This window comes from Xenopus laevis, chromosome 3L (genome assembly GCF_017654675.1).
Source record: "Xenopus laevis strain J_2021 chromosome 3L, Xenopus_laevis_v10.1, whole genome shotgun sequence".
Lineage (NCBI taxonomy): Eukaryota > Metazoa > Chordata > Amphibia > Anura > Pipidae > Xenopus > Xenopus laevis.
This window is the reverse complement of record NC_054375.1, coordinates 117,563,993-117,590,877: the sequence shown is the minus strand read 5'-3', so window position 1 is coordinate 117,590,877 and position 26,885 is coordinate 117,563,993. Positions and strand designations below refer to the sequence as shown.

The window sequence follows — 26,885 nt, the reverse complement described above, 5'->3', positions numbered from 1 at the left end:
TTTTGCTGTAAAAAAAACGTTACTCCATTTCTTGTAGTGGATGTGTAAATGAGTGGGACCCAGACTGTGGATTTTATTCTTCTGCCTGTGAAAGTGATCTGTTGAAGTCATGTCTAGACAATAACTTTTTTTTTTTTTTTTTTTTTGGTAACCCTGCCATGGAGTTTAATACGATGTTTAATTTGCAAACAGTATAATTCCACCGCATACATTTATATTCGGATTCCGTTTATTTGTTATCGGCGACGGTGTAAGCCTTCCGGAAATATTAATTGCATTTTATTCTGAGCTCTGCTAGGAAACCTCTCGCCCCATCCCAGACTTGGAAATGTTTTTCCTGTCAAGGAAACAAGTGGTGGTGCTGTGATTTTGGGGAGGGAGGCAGAGGGGAGCTCTCCTTTCTCATGTGCAGCTTCGGCTGTGCAGGATATTGACTGGGACACTGGGACTCTCCCCTCTTTTTCTGTCTCTCTCTCTGCTTTTACAATTCTTGGAAAAATGTACGAGCGACACAAAAGACGATACAGCCTGTGTGACATTTCCAGAGTCGACAGAGCTGTTGATGTGGTGCTATTGAAGGTACATGTAATATTTGTTTTTTCTGAATTAATAGTAGGTGGGTAGGCAAGTCTCCTGTATTTGTAAATGTTGTATTTGCATTTCTTCCGTTATGGAAGAATTATTTTCCCTGTATAACTGATCAGAGCAGTTATGTGTGTTTTTTAAGTGTCACGCAGGAACTTCTAGTGTTTCACCTGTTCATGCAGATTTTATAGTCTAATAAAGTACTGTACCCTCTTAGTGCTCAATTAACCCTCCCTATTACCCTCCCTATACTGGCCACTTTGATTGTACCTTGATCAGTCAGACTTGATTCAACGGAAACATGTCAAAACATTTTGTCTACTTAAGGGCAGAGACACATGCTGCTTTTTCTTCGGGTGACTAATCTCCCCGTACTCGGATCGTTTTGGCTTTCCAAAGTCGCCCGAAATTTCCATGTGAGGCAATTTCGGGCGACATCGGAAAATGAAGCATTCCAAGTGCCATCCCGTTGGCGATTTAAGATGCCCTAAGGAGGTTTAAGATGAGAGATAACCTTAAAAGTAACTTACCATGGTATAAAGAGTAGTAAGACAACTTGCAGCTGGTCTTTGGTTTTCTGTTTGTTTTCTGTTTTAATTAGTGGATTTACATTTTTTTTAACCTTTATTCTCTCCCCCCCCCAAACTCTCCAATCGTTTGGCATTTTAAACAAATATTTGGTTGTTACGGTCCAAGTTACCCTAGTAACCAAGCAGTGGTTTGCATAACAGACTGGAAAGGGAGGGAGAGTCTTAAAAGAAAGACAATAAACAAAATGATATTTAGACACAAGCTGACTCTGGTGTCTCATTCAGATTAGAGAGAGCTAGAACAGAAAGGCAAATAATTATCCGTGCTTATACCACTCGCAAATATCAGAGCTTATTTACCGTTCTGAAAGCTTATTCAAAGATGAATTTTCCTTAAAGGGATACTGTCATTGGGAAAAAATTTTTTTTTCAAAATGAATCAGTTAATAGTGCTGCTCCAGCAGAATTCTGCACTGAAATCCATTTCTCAAAAGAGCAAACAGATTTTTTTATATTCAATTTTGAAATCTGTCATGGGGCTAGACATTTTGTCAATTTCCCAGCTGCCCCAAGTCATGTGACTTGTGCTCTGATAAACTTCAATCACTCTTTACTGCTGTACTGCAAGTTGGAGTGATTATCACCCCCTCCCTTTTCCCCCCCAGTAGCCAAACAAAAGAACAATGGGAAGGTAACCAGATAGCAGCTCCCTAACACAAGATAACAGCTGCCTGGTAGATCTAAGAACAACACTCAATAGTAAAAACCCATGTCCCACTGAGACACATTCAGTTACATTGAGAAGGAAAAACAGCAGCCTGCCAGAAAGCATTTATCTCCTGAAGTGCAGGCACAAGTCACATGACATGGGGCAGCTGGGAAATTGACAAAATGTCTAGCCCCATGTCAGATTTCAAAATTGAATATAAAAAAATCTGTTTGCTCTTTTGAGAAATGGATTTCAGTGCAGAATTCTGCTGGAGCAGCACTATTAACTGATTCATTTTGAAAAACATTTTATTTCCCATGACAGTATCCCTTTAAGTTTCACATAATAAAGATATTGTGCACGTTTGAGTAGGTTTTCACCTTTAGTTTCTGTAGATTGAGTCTGACTTTGTGTTTAGTTTTATTTTAATGACTTTTCTTACCATCCTATGGGCAGCATTTTTAGCTTTGCATCACTGATGTGCCAGGGCTAATTCCAGCCAGGGCACTATATACAAGGAGTTTGGTCTCCTCAGGTTTTTTGGGTTTCCTGTGGGTACTCTGGTTTCTTCTCACATACCAAAAACATAGAAGCAGGTTAATTGGACCCAGTGTTGGTCTGGGGAGGTGTTCGGGCCTACTGGGGCTAGGGTTGCCACCATTTCCCAGAAAAAAATACTGGCCTTCCTATATATTTATCTTTTTTCCCTATTAATAACATTGGGATCAACCATCATTTTTACCGGCCAGGCCGATCAAATACCGGCCAGATGGCAACCCTAACTGGGGCTGCCTTATCAGGGGCCCGTACACACCTGCTCCGGACTCCCCCCGACAACTTCATGGTCCCCCTTTGGCAGCTTCTCGCAACAAGCCTCCGCCCCAACCAGTGCGCTTCTGCAATTTTCAGGTTCGGGGCGGCAGATCAGACATAGGTAGCGATGGCCGGGGCCCAACGGGTTTTTTCCCGGTGTCCCGCCGGCCCAGTCCGACCCTGATTGGACCTGATAAAAAACAAAAACAAAATCATAGTGTGTGTGAATGTGATGGGGATTTAGCATGTAAGCTGTATTGGAGCAGTGACTGAATGATTTGTGATCTCTCTGCTGAATATGTTGATGCTGTATAAATAAAATTATAGTAATAATAGTAAAATCCCCAGTGTTCAGGGCTCTGTCACCGTCTTCCCTTTGGGGGAGGGGCCTCCCAACGGCTCATTTTTCCACCAGCTTGTGCTCACTCTTGGGAGCCTATTTATAAAACAAAATAGGCTGTAATCCTTGCCATTGAGTTACCACCATGCATCACAGTTTTAGCAATAATCCGTTGCAAAGCGTGAATCGCCACATAAACGGCAAAGATGTGTATTCTCAGATGCTAGACTAATGCAGGAAAGGACACCGTCATCACATCAGAGCTGGTGTAACCCATTGAAGGCAAAAGGACATATTCCAACGGCAAAGAATTTCTGGTGTAAAATGTTTTGTAAAAAGTCAGGAGAGTGACTGTAGTAGTCTTGCACTCACTGAAAAAAAGGAAAGACGGTGCCTGTCAAGAAAGCAAATAGTAATCATGAGCTGATTAGAGCGACTACCTGGTACCTGAGTCGATAGATTCATGCCCCTATTCAATGTTTCATGATTACATACCTCCCAACTGTCCCTTTTTCGGAGGGACAGTCCCTCTTTTGACAGCTCAACCCGCAGTCCCTCATTTGTACTGGAAAGTCCCTCTTTTCTCTGCACTGAACCGCCAGAAAAAGAAACAGAGTTTCTCACTTAATTGTCTTTTAGCAACACAGAAACACAGTTTAGATAAGGAGAAATATTTTCAAACTTTTATAACCTGCCAAATTTTGTAAAACAAACATGGTAATTAGGGGGTGTGGCCACAGAAAGGGGTGTGGTCAAAAATTGCTGCGCTACATACGGAAAAAAATTTTTTGTCCCTCTTTTTACTTCCAAAATGTTGGGAAGTATGTGATTATAAGAAGATTTTTTTTCTTTACATTACATTTCCTCTGTTCAGTATTTAAAAAAGAGTTTGGAAATTTCAGCCCATGTAATACAGTACACACATTCAGGGCAAGGTGAAAACTGCAAATCTGTTTCTGTACTTTACAGGGTGCCTTGCACATAGATAAATTGTCACATATCTCTGCACTCCAAAAGAGCATTTCCTGAATAATAAAGTGGAGTCTTCCCTCTGTGAAGAATACACAGCTGCCTGCATTGAGCAGCACTGTATTCATGAAGTGTGGGGATGGCACTTGGGTCCTCTATTTACTGCCTGCCATATTGCACACAGGACGGACAGTGCTGCCTTGACCTCGTGCAAAAACAATGTTTTAGAACTAAGGGGCACAATTTTGCTGCTGAAATTTTGCTTTAGGGGGGAAAAAACAATTGATGCAAAAGAAAACATTAAAGGGACACTATACCTTGTAATCTTACCTAGTCATCCCCTGGTCAAAATAAAGTGGTGGTTCACCTTTAAATTAACTGTTAGTATGTTCTAGAATTGCTAATTCTAAGCAACTTTTCAATTGGCATTCGCTTTTCTTTTTTGAATTATTTGCCTTCTTCTTCTGACTCTTTACAGCTTTCAAATAGCTCTAACCCCCATCAAAAAAACAAATGCTCTTTAAAGGTACACATGAATTGTTATTGCTAATTTGTATTACTCATAATGTTAATTATAATACTTATAATATTTAAATAACCTCCTATTTATATTTGTCTTTTATCTTGATCATTGCTAGGGTAAATTGGACCCTAGCAACCTGAAATTGCAAACTGGAGAGCTGCTAAAGAACTAAAAAAAACATAAATAATAATATTTTTTTTTAATCATTTGCAAATTGTGTTAGAATTTGCAATTTAGCAATTTTAATTTAGCAATTCTGTTTACTGGGGGATGCCTAGATTTTGGGTATGTTCAAAATGGATCACTTGCTAACGCTAGGCTTGTCTACCATTCTTCCATCTCATAACAGTTTTGTACCCAGAGGCCACTAGTTTAGATTTATGTAGAACAACGTATGGACTGAATAGTGTCCACATTGCTCTACAGATCAATAGCATTCCACTCAAATTACAGTTATGGTGCCTATGCTTGGGCATACATCAGCTAATGATTTGGCTTCTTTGAATTCTTCGTACATCCTTATAAAAATCTGTCACCCAAACATGCGAATAATTGGCGTGGAAAATGTTGTACAGCACTAATCGAATGCACAGGTCCCTCTTCCATATTTGTGCTACTGTGTGGCTGCTGTAAGTGCTATGTGGGGAAGCCTTGTTTACTATAACCTGAATGTGTGATAAAAAGAAATCAGCTGTGGAATCCAGTTAGCTAGAGGAGTGCCTTTATGCTTATAGAGAAAGTCAAAAGTGGTTATAATAATATTGGACAACTAAGTACTAAATATTACTTTTCCACAACTTAAAGGGGTTGTTCACCTTTAAATTAACTTTTAGTATTACCTAGATGTTTATATTCTGAGACAACCTGCAATTGGTTTTCATTTTTCATGTGGTTTTTCAGTTATATAGCTTTTTGTTCAGCCGCTCTCCGATTTGGAAATTTAGCAGCTATCTGGTTGCTAGGGTTGTGTTTACCTTAGAAACCAGGCAGTGGTTTGAGTGAGAGCCTGGAATATGAACAAGTTACGGACTGGATTGAAATGAACGGAATAAAATGTAGCAATAATAATAAAATTATTAGGAAAACTCCCAGAGCAATAGTTTTTTGACTGTTGGGTCCCCCCATTTGAAAGCAGGAAAGCTATGGGAGAGCTAGGAAAATAATTGAAAAACTATTTTTAAGCAAAAAACCATCTCGTTCAGCTAAACTCACTTTATTCCATAACAATTAAAATCATAATTTGACACCACTATATGTGAGCATTTTACCAGATTTTACCAGTGCAGTTGCACTGACTACTGGGAGATTTTATCCTGTAATGAGCAGGGTTCTCTAACTCCTTTATCATCTATTTTATTATATACATAGTAAGTAAGGTTGAAAAAAGACACACGTCCAACAAGTTCAACCTTTTAGTTATTTTTTTAATCTGCCTAACTGCTAGTTGATCCAGAGGAAAGAAAAAATACATTTGAAGCCTCTCCAATTTTCCTCAGAGGGGGAAAAAATTCCTTCCTGACTCCAAAATGGTAATCGGACTAGTCCCTGGATCAACTTGTACTATGAGCTATCTTCCATAACCCTGTATTCCCTCACTTGCTAAAAGCAATCCAACCCCTTCTTAAAGCTATCTAATGTATCAGCCTGTACAACTGATTCAGGGAGAGAATTCCACATCTTCACAGCTCTCACTGTAAAAAACCCCTTCCGAATATTTAGGCGGAACCTCTTTTCTTCTAATCGAAATGGGTGACCCCGTGTCAGCTGGAAAAACCTACTGGTAAATAAAGCATTAGAGAGATTATTATATGATCCCCTTATATATTTATACATTGTTATCATATCACCCCTTAAGCACCTCTTTTCCAGCGTGAACATCCACAATTTGGCCAGTCTTTCCTCATAGCTAAGATTTTCCATAACTTTTACCAGCTTAGTTGCCCTTCTCTTTACCCTCTCTAATACAATAATGTCCTGTTTAAGTGATGGAGACCAAAACTGTACGGCATATTCTAGATGGGGCCTTACAAGTGCTCTATACAGTGGAAGAATGACACCCTCCTCCCGTGACTCTATGCCACTTTTAATACAGCAAGACGTTATTTGCCCTTGATGCTGCTGACTGGCATTGCTTGCTACAGCCAAGTTTATCATCTACAAGGACTCCAAGGTCCTTTTCCATTATGAATTTGCCTAGTGCAGTCCCATTAAGGGTATAAGTGGCTTGGATATTTTTACATCCCAGGTGCATGACTTTACATTTATCAACATTGAATCTCATTTGCCCAGACTGCCAGTTTGTCAAGATCATGTTGCATGGATGCCACATCCTGGATGGAATTAATTGGGCTGGATAGTTTTGTGTCATCTGCAAACACTGATACATTACTTACAATACCCTCCCCAAAGTCATTAATGAACAAGTCAAATAAAAGTGGACCCAATACCGAGCCCTGAGGGACCCCACTAAGAACCTTATTCCAAGTAGAGAATGTACCATTAACAACCACCCTCTGTACACGATCCTGTAGCCAGTTTCCTATCCACGTGCTAACGACTTCATTAAGCCCAACAGACCTTAGTTTAGAAAACAGTCGTTTGTGGGGCACAGTATCAAACGCTTTGGCAAAATCCAAATAGATCACATTTACTGCCCCCCACTGTCCAGCATCTTACTTACCTCATCATAAAAAGCAATCAAATTTATCTGACATGACCTATCTTTCATAAAGCCATGCTGATTGCTGCTCATAATGCCATTGACTAGGACAAAATTTTGAATGTGATCCCTTAACAAGCCTTCAAATAATTTGCCCACCACAGATGTCAAACTTACTATAATTGCCAGGCTGAGATCGTAATCCCTTTTTAAATATTGGAATAACATCAGCTTTTCTCCAATCCATAGACACCATACCAGATGAAAGTGGATCTGAGAAAATCAGAAATAGGGGCTGGTCTAAAACTGAACTAAGTTCTCTTAGAACCCGGGGGTGTATGCCATCAGGCCCTGGAGCCTTGTTTACATTAATTTTTATTAAAGCTTTATGAATCATATCCTGAGTCTGAGCTGAGCAATTAGTGCAGCTATAAAGTGAGCCTGGGAACTCAGACTCCTCTATTGTATACACTGAAGAAAAGAACTGATTTAGCACATTTGCCTTTTCTGTATCTGCTACAATGATACTGGTACCATTATTTAATGGAGCAACACTCTCAACCTGCATCCTTTTACTATTAATATATTTAAAAAACTTTTTAGGGTTAGTTTTCACCTCCACTGCAATTAACTCTTCATTTCCTTTCTTTGCTTTCCAGATTGCTGATTTACAACATTTATTACAGTGTTTATATTCATTAAATGTAGCTTCTGTCCCAACAGATTTGTAGTTTTTAAATGCCTTTCTCTTCTTTCCTATTAACTTCTTTACTTCTGTATTAAGCCACACAGGATGATTCTTAGAGCTTCTACATTTACTCCTTAAGGGAATAAATTGAGAACAGTAATGATTTAATATCATTTTAAATGACAACCATTTCTGTTCTGTGTTTTTAGCTGAAAACGTATTGCCCCAATCAATACTCTGTAGGGCAGTCCTCAAGGCACTAAAATTAGCTTTTCCAAAATGTATGGTTTTTGTTGCCCCAGTATATATTTGTTTTTTGCACCAGACATTAAATGATATAACATTATGGTCACTTTTACCCAGGGGTTCAATGACTTGCACATTTGCTATAAGTTCTGGGTCATTTGAGATCACTAGATCCAGAATAGCATTTTTTCTAGTAGGCTCCTCAACAACATGTGCCATAAAATTGTCGTGCAACAAGTTTATAAACTTGTTCCCATTAACTGATCTGGCAGTACTGTTGCTCCAGTCAATATCTGGGTAATTAAAATCCCCCATTATCATTACTTTACCCAAACTAGCAGCCTTTACTATTTACATGAGGAGCTTTGCATCCTCCTCCTCCTCACTTACATTAGGGGGTCTATAGCATACGCCTACAATTCATTTGCTGGACTCTTTACAATTGGTGAAGAACTCCACCCATAAGACTTCTGCCCCCTCATTTTCTAACATAACCTCCTCCTTTATATAAGCTTTTAAATCCTGCCTAACAAACAGACATACCCCTCCTCCTTTTCTATTGCCTCTGTCCCTCCGAAACAAAGTATAGCCACAGATATTTACTGCCCAGTCATGCGACTCATTCAGCCATGTTTCGGCCACACCAATTACATCATATTTTCCCACCAGCACTTCCAGCTCTCTCATTTTAACAGTCAGACTCCTTGCATTTGCAAACATACATTTAATACTGGTACAATATTGAACATATGACATGTGGTCCTCCCTATCCTTAACATTACCCCCAGCCAAATCTCCTCCCCCATTTTCCCTTTCTTTGCCCACTATCTCATCTAACCTGTTTTCCACTGAATCTTTTCCTGAACCCTTCCCCACACCTAGTTTAAAATCTCCTTCAACCCTCTAGCCATCTTTTCTCCCAAAACAGCTGCACCATCATCATTGAGGTGCAGCCCATCCCTAGCAAAAAGTCAGTAGTCGACTGAGAAATCAGCCCAGTTCTCCAAAACCCTCCTCCCTACACCAATCTCTCAGCCACGCATTAATCTCCCTAAAGCTCCCGCTGTCTCCTTAGCATTGCTCGTGGCTCAGGTAATATCTCTGAGAATATTGCCTTGGAAGTCCTCACCCTCAACTTTACACCTAGTTTTTAAAATCGTTCTTGAGGACTTCACCACCTCCTAAATTTGTCATTTAGGTGTACTAAGACCGCTGGGTCTTGCCCAGCCCCTCCCAATAATCTGTCCACTCGTTCCACCACATGCCGAACCCTAGCACCAGGCAAGCAGCAGACTGTTCGGCATGTAGGGGCCTTACGACAGATTACCCTATCCACCTTTCTAATAATTGAATCCCCTATAACTAAAACCTGCCTTTCCTTCCTTGCAATCCACCCACAACCCGTATTAGAGACACTGCCTCACAGGGTGCTCTGAAAGTCAGTGTGCTCCATACATGCCAGTTCACAGTTTTCCTCCCCAGCATCTTCAGCCAAAACGGCGAATTTGCTTTTGAGTTTTGGACAAGCTGTGGACCAGCCCCCCTACTCTTCTGTCCCCTACTTCCCCTCCTTACTGTCACAAACCTTCCTTCCTCATTAGCCTCCACTGCCCCTTCTCCTCCCCCCACTCCACTAGCTCCTGCCAGTGGTTGCTCTTTGAGCCTCCTTTCCTCCCTCTCGTTTTCCGCTGCTCTCAGTGCTGCAAGTTCACCCCTTAGAGTCTGCAGTTCAGATTACAAGATGAAAACTCACCGACATCTCTCACATTTAAATACTGCATGGAACTTCTGCTCCAACACCACATACATATGACAAGACACACACTGAGTGATACCAGCACACCCACTTGCATGCATATTTACACTGGGTACTTACAGTCTCCCAAATGCAATTCCTCACAAACGCCTTTTCGGTTTTAAACGACTTAAGTTTTTTAACGCTGCTTAACACTTAATTCACATGCAACACTTAGTCACATGCAACACTCGCTTAGCAGCTCCCACCTTGACTCCCTCCTGCAAGGAGTTTACTGTTATATATCAACAAATGTTCTTTCTGTCCATCATATGTACATCAGCTTTACTTTCTGTTCTGTACAGTGATGCTTTTGTTTTAATTTAAAGGTTCTAATGATATTTGATGAATATTGGTTCATTAATATCTCTGCTATTTCTCTCCTAGATTAACAGAGAAGTCTGCTGTTCCATAGAGCCCTGCTCACATTCAGACCTCCTGGAATCCAAGCAACCTAAAGGTCTGATGGTTTTTATTTTATATACTTGTACTTTCTATGTATTGTAACACTCAGGCTCTCAATTAACTACAATTAGGGTTGTTTAATAATGCATGATTCAAAATGTTGTTGAAGGGGTGGTTAACTTTTTGAATGCTATAGAATGGCTAATTCTAAGCAACTTTTCTATGGACTTCATTTTTTGTTTTGTTTTTTTATAGTTTTTGAATTATTTTCCTTTTTCTTCTGACTCTTTCCAGCTTTCAAATGGGGGTCACTGACCCCATCTGAAAAAAACAAGAGCTCTGTAAGACTACAAATATATTATTATTGCTACTTTTTATTACTCATCTTACTTATCAGGCCTCTCCTATTCATATTCCAGTCTCTTATTCAAATCAGTGAATGGTTGCATGGTTGGACTCTAGCAACCAGGTTGCTGAAATTGCAAATTGGAGAGCTGCTGAATAAAAAACTAAATAACTAAAAAAAAATTAAAACAATTGAAAACTGTCCAGAATAACATTCCCTACATCATACCAAAGGTTAATTCAAAGATGAATAACCCCTTTACTAGGTGAGAAGTACAGTATTTTATTTAGAAAAGGTTCCAACCTTACTTACGAGTGTAAAGGAACAAGTACAAATAGTAACATCTTGTCTTTGGATATAATAGAACACTTGCCTTGAAATTAATGAGCAAATAGCTGGAAAATGAAATAAAGTTAACCTAATGCAACATCCCTACAAATAGTATAACATTTGGAATGACATAATATAATAATTTTTTACCCAGATTTGCATATATGGCATTCATTTGGGGCATATTGTGTGTTTAATTCTATGCCAAAATAGTTTATAATTTGCCATTAAAGGAAATAGCTATTTGTAAAGCTGCAGCGTTTAATGCCTAGGTGTGTGTATGCCAGAGTTGTGCCCGTTTTCTAGATTTGTGCTACATTCTCATTTTTTTTCTTTTTTAAATGAAAAAAAAAAAAAAGAAGGCCTCCCCTACCTTTCCGCTGGCTAAAATATAAATCTCCATGCGGCTCAGATTCAAAAGCAAACAGTTGTGACCCATAGGGCCCCCCTCAAGTCACTGATTGGTTACTGCCTGGTAACCAATCAGAGGAAACCAAGAGAGCTGAAAAGCAGGAAGTAGTGTTCTGGCTATTATGTTAGACATCCACTCACTTCAGCCTTTATACATTACATTTTTGGCTAACTAGCTATATTTGAAAAAAAAAATTATTTTGCACAGCCTATCTATTTACCCAATTCTTATTTTTATGCTGAACAATTCCTTTAATGTGTTAGACTGTAGCTGCTGCTATGGCTTTTTTGGCTGCCACTTTCATAATTGTAAATTGTTGGCTGTACCCTTCAAAAAGATGACAGGATCCCCTATCTGGCTCTGGGATTGACTTTATTTTCTTTTATCTCTTTCCCCAGATTTCGCTCTTGCTTTCTTGTTATTTTGTTTGATTTTTGCAATATGAAGGGTTTTCCTGTCCTCCGCGTTTGTTTCCACTTATTCTGTGGCTCGTGATTGTCATGATGATTCTGAAACTTCCTTGTGGTTTTTCCATGGGAGTGTCGGCTAACAGATTATTTTCAGACAGATTTGTTTGCATGTCGGGAGACTTTTTTTTTTTTTTTTTTTTTTTTAGCTTGTTATTTTTGGCTGCTGGGTACCAAGATGTTGAAACCATGAAACCTTCCAAATTTACCATGACTTTTCCATCAACATGGGGCCAGATTCAATTCATCGAGGAAAAGGTTTATCACATGAACGAGATGAGATGGACGAGATTCAATTTGAGATGACATTCAACTCAGAAAAAAACTTATCTCACTGTTTATAACTTGAAAACTCTATTGAGGTCTATGGGGAAAAAAAAAACTGGAACTGAATTGGGAGAAACGTTTTTTTCACCTCAAATTGAATCTTGTCCACGAGTTTTCACGTGATGAACCATGAGATAATGTTTTCTCACTGAATTGAATATGGCTCTTTGCCCCCCCCCACCAAATAGTTTCTATGATAGTTTTATGAGCTTTCATTTTGATGGTTTAAAAAGAAAAACATGCTGCTAAGCTTCTCTAAACATAACATTATGATAGAATTGTGCCTCTACATTCTTGCATGTACACAAATAGGGCCTGCAATATTACCTGTGCTGAGGCATTTTTAGTACATTTGCATCTTCCTTTGAGTTTACTTTACACTGCTTTCTGGGGAAACTATCTCATCCAGTGAAGGCAACATAACAGAATCCGCTCACTGTGTTTACAGTGACAGAGAAGGAAACCTGTGTGAACCCTTGATTGAACCCTTCAACATCCTAATAAAGAAGGTTCAAAGTAAAATGCAAAAACAATATATTCCTTTACTATGTGTCTTGCTAAATAAATTCAATGCTTAACATTTTATGACTCTAGATATCCAAATAAAATGGGCCATAAAAGTCCATTAAAATGTTATTCAGATATGTAATTGCTTTAGTGCTGTTAACAACCCCACTCTTGTGTGTCTTGCAATGCCCTAGTGTGCAACAGCAGCAGCGGGTTTCTGGAGGATGGACTCTGCATCGAAGACCCTTCTCAAGAAAAGAATAAGAGGGATTCTGCTAGTGAATCTGACATGTTCCAAGTGTCATCAGAAGCTCTGGATGAGATGGTTTTTCCGAAGGTAAGGTTTTTTTTACCATTTGTTGCCTTAATATTTATTTGTATTTATATTCCTTGCACATATCTGGGTTTTTTGCCTCTGTAGATAGAGACTGTCAGTGAGTGAAAAAAGCTGTGGTTGCAGCCTCATGTCTTGTCACGCATCTGCTTCCCTTATGTCTGTTAGTGGTAAAATGTATGTGGGGCAGATGGAGGGTCCTATCCCAAAACCTAGCATGTAACTCAGAACAGCTGCCAGGAGAGCAGAAGAAGATTTTGGGAGATGGAACAGTAGCTCAGGCAGCACATCTCTTTTTAATAGGAAAGTAAACCTGAACTTCTTTTTTGTTTGTAAATTGAAAGAATGGTCATTTCATTCCCATATATTTGTGCTCTCGATGAAATTTTTGACAGTTTATCTTTCATTAGGAAATGTAATCTGTGGCATCTCTCTAAATCCCTGTTCTGAATTGGCCTTCTGTGTGCCATGATGCTAACTGGTGAATAATCACTGGAAATGGAACTGTTTGGTTTTTTTTTGCTGGAAATCTATAGAATTTGTTTCTCTGGAACTTCAAAAGAGGCTGGCACAAGCCTGGACCCACAAAGTAGTAAAGCCGGAGTCAGATGGTAAAAGGTTAAAAAAAAAATACATTTTATTTTCCACAAATTAAGAACTAAGGCCTGGCATGTTTCGTGTCTACCAGGGACACTTATTCATAGCCTATGACTAAGTGTCCCTGGTAGACATGAAACGCGTCAGGCCTTGGTTCTTAATTTATGGAAAATAACTGGAAGCTTTTTTAACCTTTGACCATCTGACTCCGGCTTTACTACTTCATGGGTCCAGGCTTGTGCCAGTCTCATTTGAAGTTCCCTGGTATGTGCTCCCCTTGCTGAAGGTCTGCGGCGTGTGCACCCGGGTCACCATGTATAGCAATAAGCTCACGTATTTAAACATAGCATATACTGGCTATATATTTGTAGAATTTGTTCCCCTGTTGCATAAAAGCACCAATAGCAAGTTCTTATGATTGTATCTCCTCTACTTATCTCATCATACTATTATGAGTATGCAGTAATGCTGGAATTTTGTGAAATAACACCTAAACACTCTTACGTGCTGGTGCCATCTGTAAGGGGGAATAAGTACATAAGGATCTGATATTGAATACAATGAATAACATTAATGTTGCATTCTGATGGAGCATGTATTTCCCAAAGGATATCACTTTGCACTCATCAAATTTTTATACTCACACCTGCCTGTACCGCCTCTCTAGTGACATCCTATAGATGGGCAGGTTCATTATGGGTATATAAATAATAATGGTACAGCTGGTGGAGTAAAGTTTAGGTTGGGAATAGGTAACCAGCTCATCACTAATCTGGGACACTGACATGATACTTGCCTGCCATTCCCTTTTCTAATTTTGGCCTTATATACAGGAAACATGGCAGGCTAAAGGAACTGTTTACTTAGGGATAAAGGGGGAGACAGGAGTCTGCAGTATTGTTCCTGTAACTATTTTAAATAAGAATAATTCTAATATGGAAGCCTCACCTTCAGACAATAGAATGTCACAGACAGATGTTTCAGGCTGAGCTGTACTCCGCTGACTCCTATCAGACTCGTGATTGTGCAAAGTGATGGGGTTTAGTGTACACAGAAGACATTTCTATTGTTAAATCATTAATGAATGACAGCAAACATTTTCCACTGAATAGGAAAAGACCACAGCCTAGACAGGGTGATATCATCTTGTAAAAATGACCGGAAATCCTTACCCTCCTCCACTTGGTAAACGCGCACCCTCCTCGCTGGACTTACTTCATCCCTCCCCTCCCTTAGCTGCTGACATCATGCCGGCCTTGCTTGTTACTTAACTCAATGAGCAGCATTCATGTACAGTTTAGCCACTTGCCTGGCCCCTCAATCAGATAACCGTATGTTATTAGAGCAGGATTTTAGGCATGACTATTGCTTTACACAAGCGGGACATTTTATAGAAAATGAGTAGAGGGTTTTCCACAGCATAAGGATCACACAGAGCTTTGGAAAATCTTTTTAAGCCAAGAAAACTAGAAATATGTAACTCTGAGTTAAGGAGGGGGGAGGAGAAAGGCAATTAACTGTTTATTTATATAATGGCACTGGATGGGGATTTGCTCTGAGCTCTGTTGTGAGCTCTGAGCTTGTACTGTTACTCCCAGTATCCTTAGCAAATATATTCTGACTAAACGTTGCATAATTATAGATAAGTTAGTTAGTCTCTGACTGCAATTATATACCATTAACAGGGTAAAAATGACATAGTTACATAGTCCATCAAGTTCAACCCCTCCAATGAAAACCCAGCATCCATACAAACATCCCTCCATACCTTCACATAAATTATATATACCCATATACTAACTACATAAAATACTATACTACTACTAAAATAAAAGTCAAATAACTGTAAATGTTTATTTATTTATTTTTTTAAAAAAAACAACTTTTTCTGTTTGCTTCGATCACCCCGATTGTTCAAAGGGCGATTGCTCAAAGTTCTTTGAGTTTAAAACACTAAATGGGGGTGTAAAAATACTGCTGCACAAATTGCTATCATTGTCCCTTTAGGATCTTAGAGCAGAAGACATTGGTGTAACTACATATTACTGGGCCCCAAAGCAAATTATTATTCAGGCCCCCAAAATATATATTTTGAAATTGTATATGAATTAGGGGCTCAAGGGGCCCCTGGACTTCCTGCCCCCCCCCCTGCAGCCGCAGGGTCTGCTTCCTCTGTAGTTAAACCCCAGGCCAGAGAGAAGGAGTACAGAAAAAGTACAGCTCGCTCACTTCCTTCCTGGGGATTTTAAAGCTGTACTGACATCTGAATGGATGGGGCTGAATCCCTCTGCTCTAGGACAGCTTAAAAAACACTGATAATAGGGACATTAATGAGGATGACTTGTGCATTCATGGCCAGTGTCCTGCAGGTGTTCTGTGGATGCTCTGAGCCTAAACGGATGAAGTCCGGGAGCAGTGCGGCGGAGAGAAGCCAAGTGCAAACACTGGTGGCTTGTTCTCTTTCATTAGCCCTACTGAATTTATTTATTTTGAACTGTTAGAATGTGTTTATATCTAAGAGCCCACTGTTGCTACTACAGAGCTTATTTTCTTTTGAAAAAAAAAAAAAAAAAAAAAAGTCTGTGAACTGCAGGCAGATATTGCAACAATGTGTCACAGACAGATGAGTAGCGCATGAGATCACTTCCTTGTCTGCTCAGTCTCAGGCTTGCTGTTAGCAACAGGCAGCACGTATTTCCATTCCTCTCGCCTATCAGTGCCTCTGAGAAGTTCCACACAATGCACAAAAGGACACAACGTCTAAAAAAAAAAAAAAATGAAATTTGTGCCAGTGCACTTAAATAAATCTAGCTTAATTTCCATTTCACATCAGACTGGCAGAATGGGTGCTAAAAGTTAAAAAGGTTGTTGTAACCTTCTGCCATAGTTATATAAATGCAAACCTGCTTTTATTGTCTCCTAAGAGAACACAGGCCTCATTTGCAAAACATCCCTTCACCAGGCCCTAACATGTGCGTTATTTTCATGCAGAGATCACAACCTGTATTGGGGTTGTGTCCTTACCAGGCACAGGGCTGAGCCATGCCTCCCAATGCTGCTGCCTGCACTGAACGCCAGATTTTTTATATGGTACTCAGTGCAGAGAGCAGCAACCCCTGGGCATAAATGCTATGTAAGTAGGCACTAAGGGGCACACTCTTGCTCTTACACCTGCACCCCTAGGGTAGTTTCTTTATGTAATGCATTTCAGCCTGGTTTGAGAAGAGGAGAGCTGTAGACTGAATGCTAGCTTTGTGGGCTACTAGCAAAAAGAAAAAAAATTGCATTCAACTACACTTACATTTAAGAAAAATATCCTTAATCCTTTCACTGCCAGAAGAATCATGAGTATAGTTGCACACCTTCAGTTCAGGGCATTTTTCTTGTATGGACGGGGAAATATATATATATATATATATATATATATATATATATATATATATATATATATATATATATATAAAATCCAAAAATAAGGATGCACACAGGTATTCCATCGAAAAGTTAAAAAACTTACATTTTATTTAGTACATTTAAAAAAGCAGGTCGACGTTTCGGTCGATATCTAAGACCATTTTCAAGACCATAAACTACTTAGTAAAATGTTACAGGTATAAATAGTTAAAACACCATAGCACTCATCCCCTCATAAGCTGTGCAAGATGTCATGTGACAGTTAACTCGGAACTCCCCAAATTGGGAGGGGTATGGATGGAAAAACTTCTTAATGTCAATTCTATAAAAAACCGACATTTAAAACATAAAGATGTGTGGAGCTGAAGATTATTAACAATGTTACATCATTGAACTGAACACCATAGTAATGAAGGGCACACAAAAAAAAAACCACCAACTGCCTGAGTGCCAAGTGGTAGTTCAGCAAGCACATACACAGCAATGACTATATATATATATATATATTTTTTTTTTTTTCTCCAGGGCAACCTAACACTTCTGTTACAAGATATAGGATTCTAAATATCCCCCCCCCCAAAAAAAATTCAGAACATGGACACACATATCAGAAATATATTTTATTGTGTGTGAGAAAATACAGCTAATTCGAAAAGTCCCGTGCATTCTGAGTTCTGTTCCAGAAATTAGCATACTTTCAATTATAATGACAAAAAATTCCACTAACTAACTGTAGGTTTACCCAATGCATTTTTGGAAAGAATATATACCAAATACATAAAAATATAAATGCAAAATGAGTCAGTCCTGTTGCTGGACTGAGATGACAGTCCCCTTGGCTCGTTGCTAATGGGGCTGTCATTGCTCCTAACTCTCTGCCCCGGGTAAGGTTTAGCATTGCCTTTTTAAATACAAAATGACCTGGCCCAGTTTAGCAAATTGAGTCCAACTCAGCTTAGAAGTATGGTGCTACAGTAATAATAATAATATATAAGCCCTATATACAGCTGGCTCTTACTGGAGGTTATAAATGCAAAGGAGAGTAAACTTAAAAGGTACATACAGTACACATAAGCCATTCAGGGAGAAGCTACATGCTCTTAGAATTTCACAACTTCAACAAAAAGTTGATTGCAGGACTAGAAAAAGGACAGAAATAGAGAATGAGTGATGTATCTAAAATCACACTGAAAAAGAAAACAAAAATAGGTATAAAATGAATTGTAGTACTGTATAGCAGCTTTTTATAGAGCGTGGAATAAACCCTATGCTTCCATTAGTGTGTATATTCCAATGTAGATACTTCCTGGCACCTATTTATTGAAGATAGGATGTTGGAATTATGCTGGAATTTCCTTTCTGGCCACGTTAATATCTCTTGATATGAATGGGATGAATAAAAAGCGTCATAACGAAAACAGTGTCCTGCTAAGCAAAAGACATCAATAGAAATTATTCTGTAGCATTTTTTTAACACTGCTTTATAAATATTCCTCTTCATAAAGAAAAATAAACAACAGAATTCTGCAAAGAAGCTGTCAATCTTGGCTTCATGCTTTCTGCAGAAAAACCCCCCTGAGAGATGCGATTCTAATACTAAAAATATACCAAGCGAAAATTGTTTTCGTGGATGAACCTTTGTTTACTGCATTCCTCTTGAGTGAAAAGAATCCCAGAGGTTCTCACTATTGAATTCTAAACATATTTACCATCAGGTACCTGTGTCAGTTCAGCATTCCTTCTGCAGTCCTTTGTAATTTAATTAAACATCTTTTTTTGCTAAATTGCCTCTTATACTCTGATTCCTCTAACCACCTTACATACCAAATCTGTGGTTTAACTAAAGAATTCAAGTATGACAAATAGTGATGCACTGAATCTGATTCGGCCAGGATTCGGCCTTTTTCAGCATGATTCAGTTCGGTCGAATCCTCCTGCCCAGCTGAACCGAATCGGAATCCTAATTTGCATATGCAAATTAGGGTTTCAAATTCGGTTCGGTATTTGGTAGAATCTTTCGCGAAGGATTCGGGGTTCGGCCGAATCCACAATAGTGGATTCGGTGCATCCCTAATGACAAACCAATGCTTGCAGAATCTTTATACGTTTAGGAATACCTAACACATCAAACACTTAGGTTGACTGTCAAAATTATGTGAATTTTTTAAAAAGGTTATGTAAAAGAAATTTGAATGGATAATATGCGATCAATTGGTTCTGCCCGAAAATTTGATTCGTATTTGATTCATATGAATCAAATTTTCCGCCCGAAAAAAAACAAAAAAACTTGAAAGTCAGGAAGGCTATTAACATCTCCAAATGGCTCAACGGACCTCTGCCATTGACTTGTACATGAAGTGGGCAAGTTTTTCGATGCCGAATATTCTAATTAGGACTGTTTCCACGTCTGAGGTGTAAATCTCACATTCAAATTTACATTCGAATAGGGGGATTAAAATTCGAATGTGTGAATTTTGAAACTCGAAAATTTTAATTCAAATTTACGATTCAACCCTTGATAAATATGCCCCTAGACATAATCTTAATTGTCAGTTTCAATGTCATTGATGCTTGCATTAAAACATTATTGGGGGAATGTAATAAAAGTCGCTAACGGAAAAACTATTCGCAATGCCTTTGCGCGAACAAATTTTGCTTTGCGCGAATTTAATATAGCTTTTGCGAGCCCAGAAACTGTTTACCAACAACTTCCGACAGTGGAAGACCATTTGCGAATGTTATAGTTTGCGCCAATGCGTATTGAATATAATAAAACTTCTTACTGAAAAAGTCGTTATGTTTGCTCCAAAAGATTATGACACCCTCAAGCACTTCGTTAGAGTGCGCAATTGAAATTCGCAATGCAATAACAATTTAAGAAACAATATTGCATTGCGAGATGTGGATTTTTAGTCTTATTGGTGCGAATTGTTTTGCTCTTTGCGACTTTAAATGTCTAGTGGGGAAAAAAATCTGTTAGTTAATTAATTTATGTTAATTGTTTAAAAATATGTTTCCAGCACAGACAAAAATACAGTTTATTTATTTTTCAGAACGAAGAGAGTCCGTGCCTTTGTGATGCCAGCAGTTCTAGTTCTTCCACCGATGATACCGCATCTCTTGAAAGAAACTCTTCCCATGGTAGCGACATCTCCCTTCCTCAGACCAAAAAATTTAGAGACAGACTCAGCTTGGACAGCAGTTGCAGCAGCACGGTTACGGCATCTGTAGAAGAAAGGGAAATCGAAAACACTGGCATATCTGAGATGGAAGGAGAAGAGATGGACAGCATCACTGAAGTCTCTCAGCACCCCTCGCGATCAAAGAGCTCCATGCGCTCCCTGTCACCTTTCAGGAGGCACAGCTGGGAGCCCGGCAAGCATGCTGCCAATGACTCCGAGATCAACCGCAGAAGGTAAACCCATTATTACTATTTGCACGTTGTTAATCTAGTTCAAAGGCCAATGCAAGACAAACTCCAGGCAATGTCCTAGTCAACCCCAGTCATTATTCTAATCATTAACTTGAGCCCATGGGCCCCACAGCCTCATTAACTTCTTTCTGAGAAGGCTACAGTAATGGTGTTCTTTCAGGATTCATTGCACAGTATTAATGGCTATGCAGCTAAGGCAAAGATAAACTAGGGAGTTTTACATATTTACCTGTGTGGCCATGATTGCATAACTAGGTTTGCTTGTCATCCTATGTAACATCCGGTATAGGTACATTATGTGGTTGGCTGTTTTTATTTGTGTACTGAGCTCTAATATTAATTTAACTGAGCAACATTAATGTGTTAACAATAAGATAAATAAAATCGAACCCAACAGGTTAACCATGACAGGTTTTATGGCATAACCAAAATGCTCTTTATTTGCCAGCCATTTTGTATTATTGTTCAAATGTCGCCTAAGAGATACGTTCAAATAAGTGAAGTTAACAGATTTTATATTGTATCAATCTGGAAAATGTGGAATATATGTTAATTTAGAAGAGATTTAGATTTGATCCTCAACATAAAGGCCCTAGCACAGGGGACAGTTTGTTACCCACAATAAATCTGTGCTACTGTAGGCGACAAAACAGTGCGAGTATCTTTCGCACTGGCAGAAATCTAGTGCTCGTCAGGCAACTTGAGAAACAGGAAATGATGGATATGTCTTCCCACCGGCCATTTACATTACTGTCAGTGTGACAGAAGCTAGGGATGTTTGATTGCCCACAACAGTGCAGATTTAGCACTGGCAACAAAAGTCTCTAAATGGGGTAGAATTTTTCCATTGTTAAATGGACACTCGTTACATCACATTAAATCATTACATGTCAAGTTTTGTATAAATATGTGATTAAATCCACCACATCATTTAAAGGGGAAATGAAAATTTAATATAAGCTTCCTCATACTGAAGTAAGAAACTTTTTAAATACAATCAATTAAAAAATCTGCATTGTTTCTGAAATAATCAAGTTTAAATTCACTATTTCTCTCTCAGCATCTGTCTCTCTTCATTCTGTCTTCACGTAGCAGTTGGGTGTCAGATGAATGATCTGACACCCTTTCCTAGCAGATGTATTAGAGCTCATTCAAATAATTGATTACAGTAGAAACAAAATCCCTGCCTTTTGTACAAATTCTGCATGTAGAGAGACAGGATTTCTCTTGATTTTAATAGAGCAAGCTCTAATACATCTTCTGGGCAAAAGGAAATAAGATATATTGGATCAGACTGACCCACTAGAGGATACCAGGAAAACTCGCGGTGGGCCCAGGTATCAGTGGGCCCTCTTGCTTCTAGCAAACAAGAAACGGATCCGCACACACGCTATTATCAGCAGTTGGGGGGACACCCCTCTTTATTATATCACCTCGTGATCAACGTTTCGGGGGGATAAACCTCCCTTCATCAGGTTTATCCCCCCGAAACGTTGATCACGAGGTGATATAATAAAGAGGGGTGTCCCCCCAACTGCTGATAATAGCGTGTGTGCGGATCCGTTTCTTGTTTGCTGTTGCTAAGGGACCTGGCCGGGGTCAACGGAGAAACCAGCACCACCAACGCAGTGAGAGGAAAGGCGGGTGTGCGGTAGGAACATTTATTACACCCTCTTGCTTCTAAACATTTGGCCTATTTCATGGCCATTCCCTATTTCCATGAGAACAAAGAGACTAAATAGATGGAATAAGAGATTATAGTATGTAAAGAAAAGAGACTAGGAGAATAGAGGTTGAGTGAGGAGAGGAAGAAAATAGTACTGAGAGTGGGCCCCTGGTCTAAGATTTTTTGGGTGGGCCTCTCATTCATCTGCTGAGAGAGGACTAGTGAAGATAAACTTGATTATTTCAGAAACTGTAAAGTATTTTAAATTGATTATTTTTTATTTCATTATGCTGAAGCTTATATAGAGGGGCCGATTCACTAACTTCGACTGAAGGATTTGAAGTAAAAAGGTCCCCATAGGCTTTCCTAAGTTTTTTTGATCGAAGGATATTCCTTCGATCGTTGGATTTAAATCCTTCGAATCGAACGATTCGAAGGATTTAATCGTTCGATCGTAGGAATAATCCTTCGATCGTTCGATCAAACTATTTGCGCTAAAATCCTTCGACTTCGATATTCGAAGTCGAAGGATTTTAATTCCCAGTCGAATATCGAGGGTTAATTAACCCTCGATATTCGACTCTTGGTGAATCAGCCCCAGAATGTTAATTTTTGGGTTAGTTCCCCTTTAAGCAAGAGGAGACATTTAAGGGTCAGGCCACACGAGCAGATTTGGGGAGACTATCAGTGAAAAATCTCCTCTTCTTCGTGGCGACAATCTCCCCGAACTGCCTTCCCCCTGCCCTCCGCCGGCTAAAATAAAAAAAATTGCCTGGGGAAAGGCACACGCGGCACATTTTAGCCAGCGGAGGGCAGGGGGAAGGCAGTTCGGGGAGATTGTCGCCCCAAAGAAGAGGAGATTTGTCGCTGGGGCAACTAATCTCCCCAAATCTGCTCGTGTGGCCAGACCCTTAAGAAACCTGGGAAGGGGTGGCATATAATGCTCAAGAGTAGCTGCATCAATGCTCATTTACAGCAGTGCAGAGTAGTTTGTTTGCAGGGACATTCATGGCTGAAAAGGAGTAAAGATGCAAAAGATCAGCTCCTCCCCTACCTGATACTACTAAGTGACTCAAAAAAACCCCCCCAAAAAAACGGTTTGGACCTTTGGTTCGCCAGCTGCCTCTATAATAAAAGTCTAAGCATTCCAATGATAACCATTTCTTATCATTTGGATACTGAGAGTTGTAGTTGCGCATCAGTGCATGGTTGGCAAGCTGGAAAGCTTGGTTTTCTAGATTTTATGGCATTAAAACATAATTTATTATAGAAGTGGATATGAGATTTGTATGTGTATTGACCTTCGTAAATGATGCACACAAGGACATAAACATTCTAGCAGTGTTTAGGGATAATATCAGTAAACAAGTATGTGCCTATTAAAAATGGTGTCCTAGTATTTTGTGATTGCATCGATTCTGTTCTGAATTATAATTTGTTAAAGGGGCAGTACTTCCTCCTTGTTCAATGTGAGTTCAGTGAATAAAACTCAGTGGGGAGGGGGTTTGTGAGGTGTTCAATGTGTTTGTCCCCATTTAACCTTAGGGCAAGTGGTTTGTGTTTTGTTTCCAATTTTACTTTGAGGGGCCTGTGTTATTATTATTGAAAAAAAAATCTTTGCATAATAAGATAAATACGATCGTGTAGAAAATGTTGAACACACAAGAAAGCACAGTGACATTTTTATATTAATTAAGTCGATGCACATAGGAATTATAGTGAATTTAGAACAGATGGAACCTAAATGACGTTTGTATGAAGTGTTGACTGCATTGCATTACATAATCTGTTCATACCTTATTGCTGTTGAAAGGCTGCAGTGTTTTACTATGGTGGATGCCGCAGCAGCATCCTTGTCGTCCTTGTGTCTTGGGGTTCATTGCTTCACCATCATTCTATTCTATTATTTCATTTGTCTGTCTCTTGGAAATGCTGATTACTGTTCATGATTCATTTTCAGTTCATTTCGAGTTCTGGGGGATGTAAAGAAACCTTCAGTTCATAGAAGAAGGTATCACAATAACACTCCATCTTGAATTTGTGTTTTTTCCCCAATTACTAACCATTTCTACAGCACCATAGATGACTTTCATATAATGTAATTATTCAGTAAAATACTATTTAAAATGCCTCTGCGTTATTCTTTTTCTATACGCATAGAAAGAACACTGCAGTTCCAATGTAACCCTTGCTATTTTCTGCATTGCTGGGTCTGACTTTAGAAACAATATTGCAGAAGCCAGAAAAATGTTTTTTTTTTTTGTTTGTTTTTTTTTGGGAAGTGGAGACCTAACTTCTGCAACAGTTACAATCATCTATAATAAACTTCTCGTCTAAATGCTAACTTATTTTCTTAACGCTGATCATCACAAACATAAATCGGTTTTCTATAAATTTTTTGATTATCAAAAATCATTAATAAAAAACGCAAAGCGTATCTCAATGCAAGTCCCATTCATTTGGGTTATGTTGTGTTTGGGTTTATTTTGTGCCTGACCACCAATAACGAGGCAAAAAAAAAAAAAAAAGGATAAGCTATAATTGTAACAATATTACCCAATCTGTCTACTGATCTCTTATCAGTTTTCTAAACAAGCCTCGTGTACCCCACTGTACAGACTGAAAATTTGGGTCAGAAAGTCTGACAAAGAGAAAGTAAATTAATTTATAATTATTATGTACAGGTGTAAATAACAGGTACATAGCAACCAATCAGATGTTTGCAATCTTACAGAACACTGTATGTAACATCTGTATGTTCAGTAGTTGCTGTAGGCATTTAGAACTGGAGCAAATGGGATTTTTTTTTTTTTTTACATTTGCCCCCAAAAGGCTTTCTAGTAATGCTACGAAGTTTTAAAAATATGTGCTAAATAATCATTATAAGTAAATCATGTAAGTGTTCTGCGCAAACGATGAATTTAAAGAAAATTATTAACCTTCCAAAATACTTCCTGGAAGGCATCAGCATGTAAAATAATATAAATTTAATAACATGCTGCATTCATAGCCCTGGGGGTCAATGCCATGTAGATGCCCCCCTATCTTGGCGTGTACTAGTTTGCTGTTTGTCTGTCATGATGTCATTTGTAACACGTCCCATGTTCTGTCTTACACATGCCAGTCCCATGTAACCTTTTAACATGACATCTTCCTCTCTTTGTGGCTGTCCACAGTATGAGCTGGTGCCCTTCTGATGCAAAGTTATCTCCTATGAGAGGGGACTTTAATTACAGAAGGTATAGTATTGAGTCCCAGCATAGGGAGTGTGGCTTCCTTTAAAATGTTGATAATGGATTTTTATTTTGCTTTCGTCAAAACCTTGTTGCGCTGGGTACTGCTTTACTGTGTGTTTTAAGCATGAGGCAAGCTACATATCGGGCATCTGATATTCACGCGGCTTTCTTATTATATTACAAAAGGCAGTTCTAAAGGCAACGGGGATAATAACCAACATATTTTGGATTTAACATTTCTCTGCTCCTTTAACATTTTATCAAATAATTTGATTGTGTTTATTGCAGTCCGTGTGTTTGTTTCTTGCTCTGCATTACTTCAGCTTCCTATTGTCGCTGCTGTGATCTAACATGGACGCTGATGTGGTTTCATTTCCTTGTGAGCCGTTTGTGGTGCCTGAGCCGGATACTTAAATATGCCAAATCTATTTTGACATTAAAGTAAAGGCGACTCCAACTGTTTCTTTGTCACTAAAGGGACCACATGTAAATGATTTGCATAGCTTTTCTTATCACTGACCACTGTCTGAGTACCAAGTACTATGCCCACCTCTTTATGATTTACTGAAACCCATTCTGTATCATAAATAAGCAGATAATACCAGCTTCTGACTAATTGTGCTTTAGTAACACGTGTGTCATGCTTGCTGTTCAATGAATGTCTAACCATTGTCTGCTTTGTAACTTCAACTCTGTCCTGCAACTCTTCGCAACTAAACACATACCTCTGCTCTTTTTCCAGTTATAGTTTAGAAGGCCTTGCAGGAGAAAATGAAGATACCAACCCTTCAGCTGCTCATGATCACACGTCTTCTGATGGAAGCAATTTAATTGGAAGCTCTTCATATGAAAGAGAGAATAGTGGTTCGTTGGCTTCTCTTACTGAAGATGAACCAGGCTTTCACCAGAGGCCAAATAGAAAATTTCTGCAAAGGGTAAATACATGGAAATATGTGTACAGTACATTGTCTACAAAGTAAGTCTTAGTTGTGGGTAGATAAAGATGAAGAAAACTGCCTTGGTAGAATAACAACAAGCCAATTAGAGTTCTTCTTCATTAATTAGTTGTTTTTTGGTTACTGGACTGGATAAAAGTTGCCAATATGGAGCTCGCAAAACACATTTAAAGACCTTCTCCTTTAGCAAGATCACCAACATAGTCTTTGTACAGTTTTACCATCCAGGTAGTGGGCCAGTTTGGTTCACAATAATGCTCTGATTTCAAAATTAACGACTGGATACCAATTCCAACTCCATCAAAAGTGGCTTGTATCATGCATTTGCCGCATAATGATATTCAGATTAGTAATGGTATGGAACCTGTTAACCAGAATGCTCAGGGTTTTCCAGATAACGGATCTTTCTGTAATTTGGATCTCCATACCTTAAATCTACTAAAAAATAATTAAAACATGAAATAACCCCAATAGGCTGGGTTTTCTTTCAATGAGGTTTAATTATATCTTAGTTGGGATCAAGTACAAGCTACTGTACTGGATCCCATACCCGTACTGTAGACATCTAAATGCAACCCAGGTAAGGAACTACTGACAC

At 38.9% G+C, this 26,885-nt stretch overlaps 1 protein-coding gene across 12 annotated transcripts in view; it reads left to right on the top strand.

The window, feature by feature from the left end:
• akap13.L (A-kinase anchoring protein 13 L homeolog) overlaps positions 1–26,885 on the top strand; it is a 185,204-nt gene that overhangs the window by 109,648 nt on the left and 48,671 nt on the right. For 10 of the 12 annotated variants that reach the window (XM_041586856.1, XM_041586857.1, XM_018253225.2 and 7 more), the window contains 6 exons: positions 10,245–10,317; positions 12,846–12,988; positions 20,050–20,411; positions 24,056–24,106; positions 25,272–25,334; positions 26,074–26,266. In XM_041586856.1, coding sequence (XP_041442790.1) covers positions 10,245–10,317; positions 12,846–12,988; positions 20,050–20,411; positions 24,056–24,106; positions 25,272–25,334; positions 26,074–26,266 — 885 coding nt within the window. The remainder of the gene's footprint in view (positions 1–10,244; positions 10,318–12,845; positions 12,989–20,049; positions 20,412–24,055; positions 24,107–25,271; positions 25,335–26,073; positions 26,267–26,885) is intronic. The other 2 variants (XM_041586858.1, XM_041586862.1) reach the window with 2 other exon arrangements.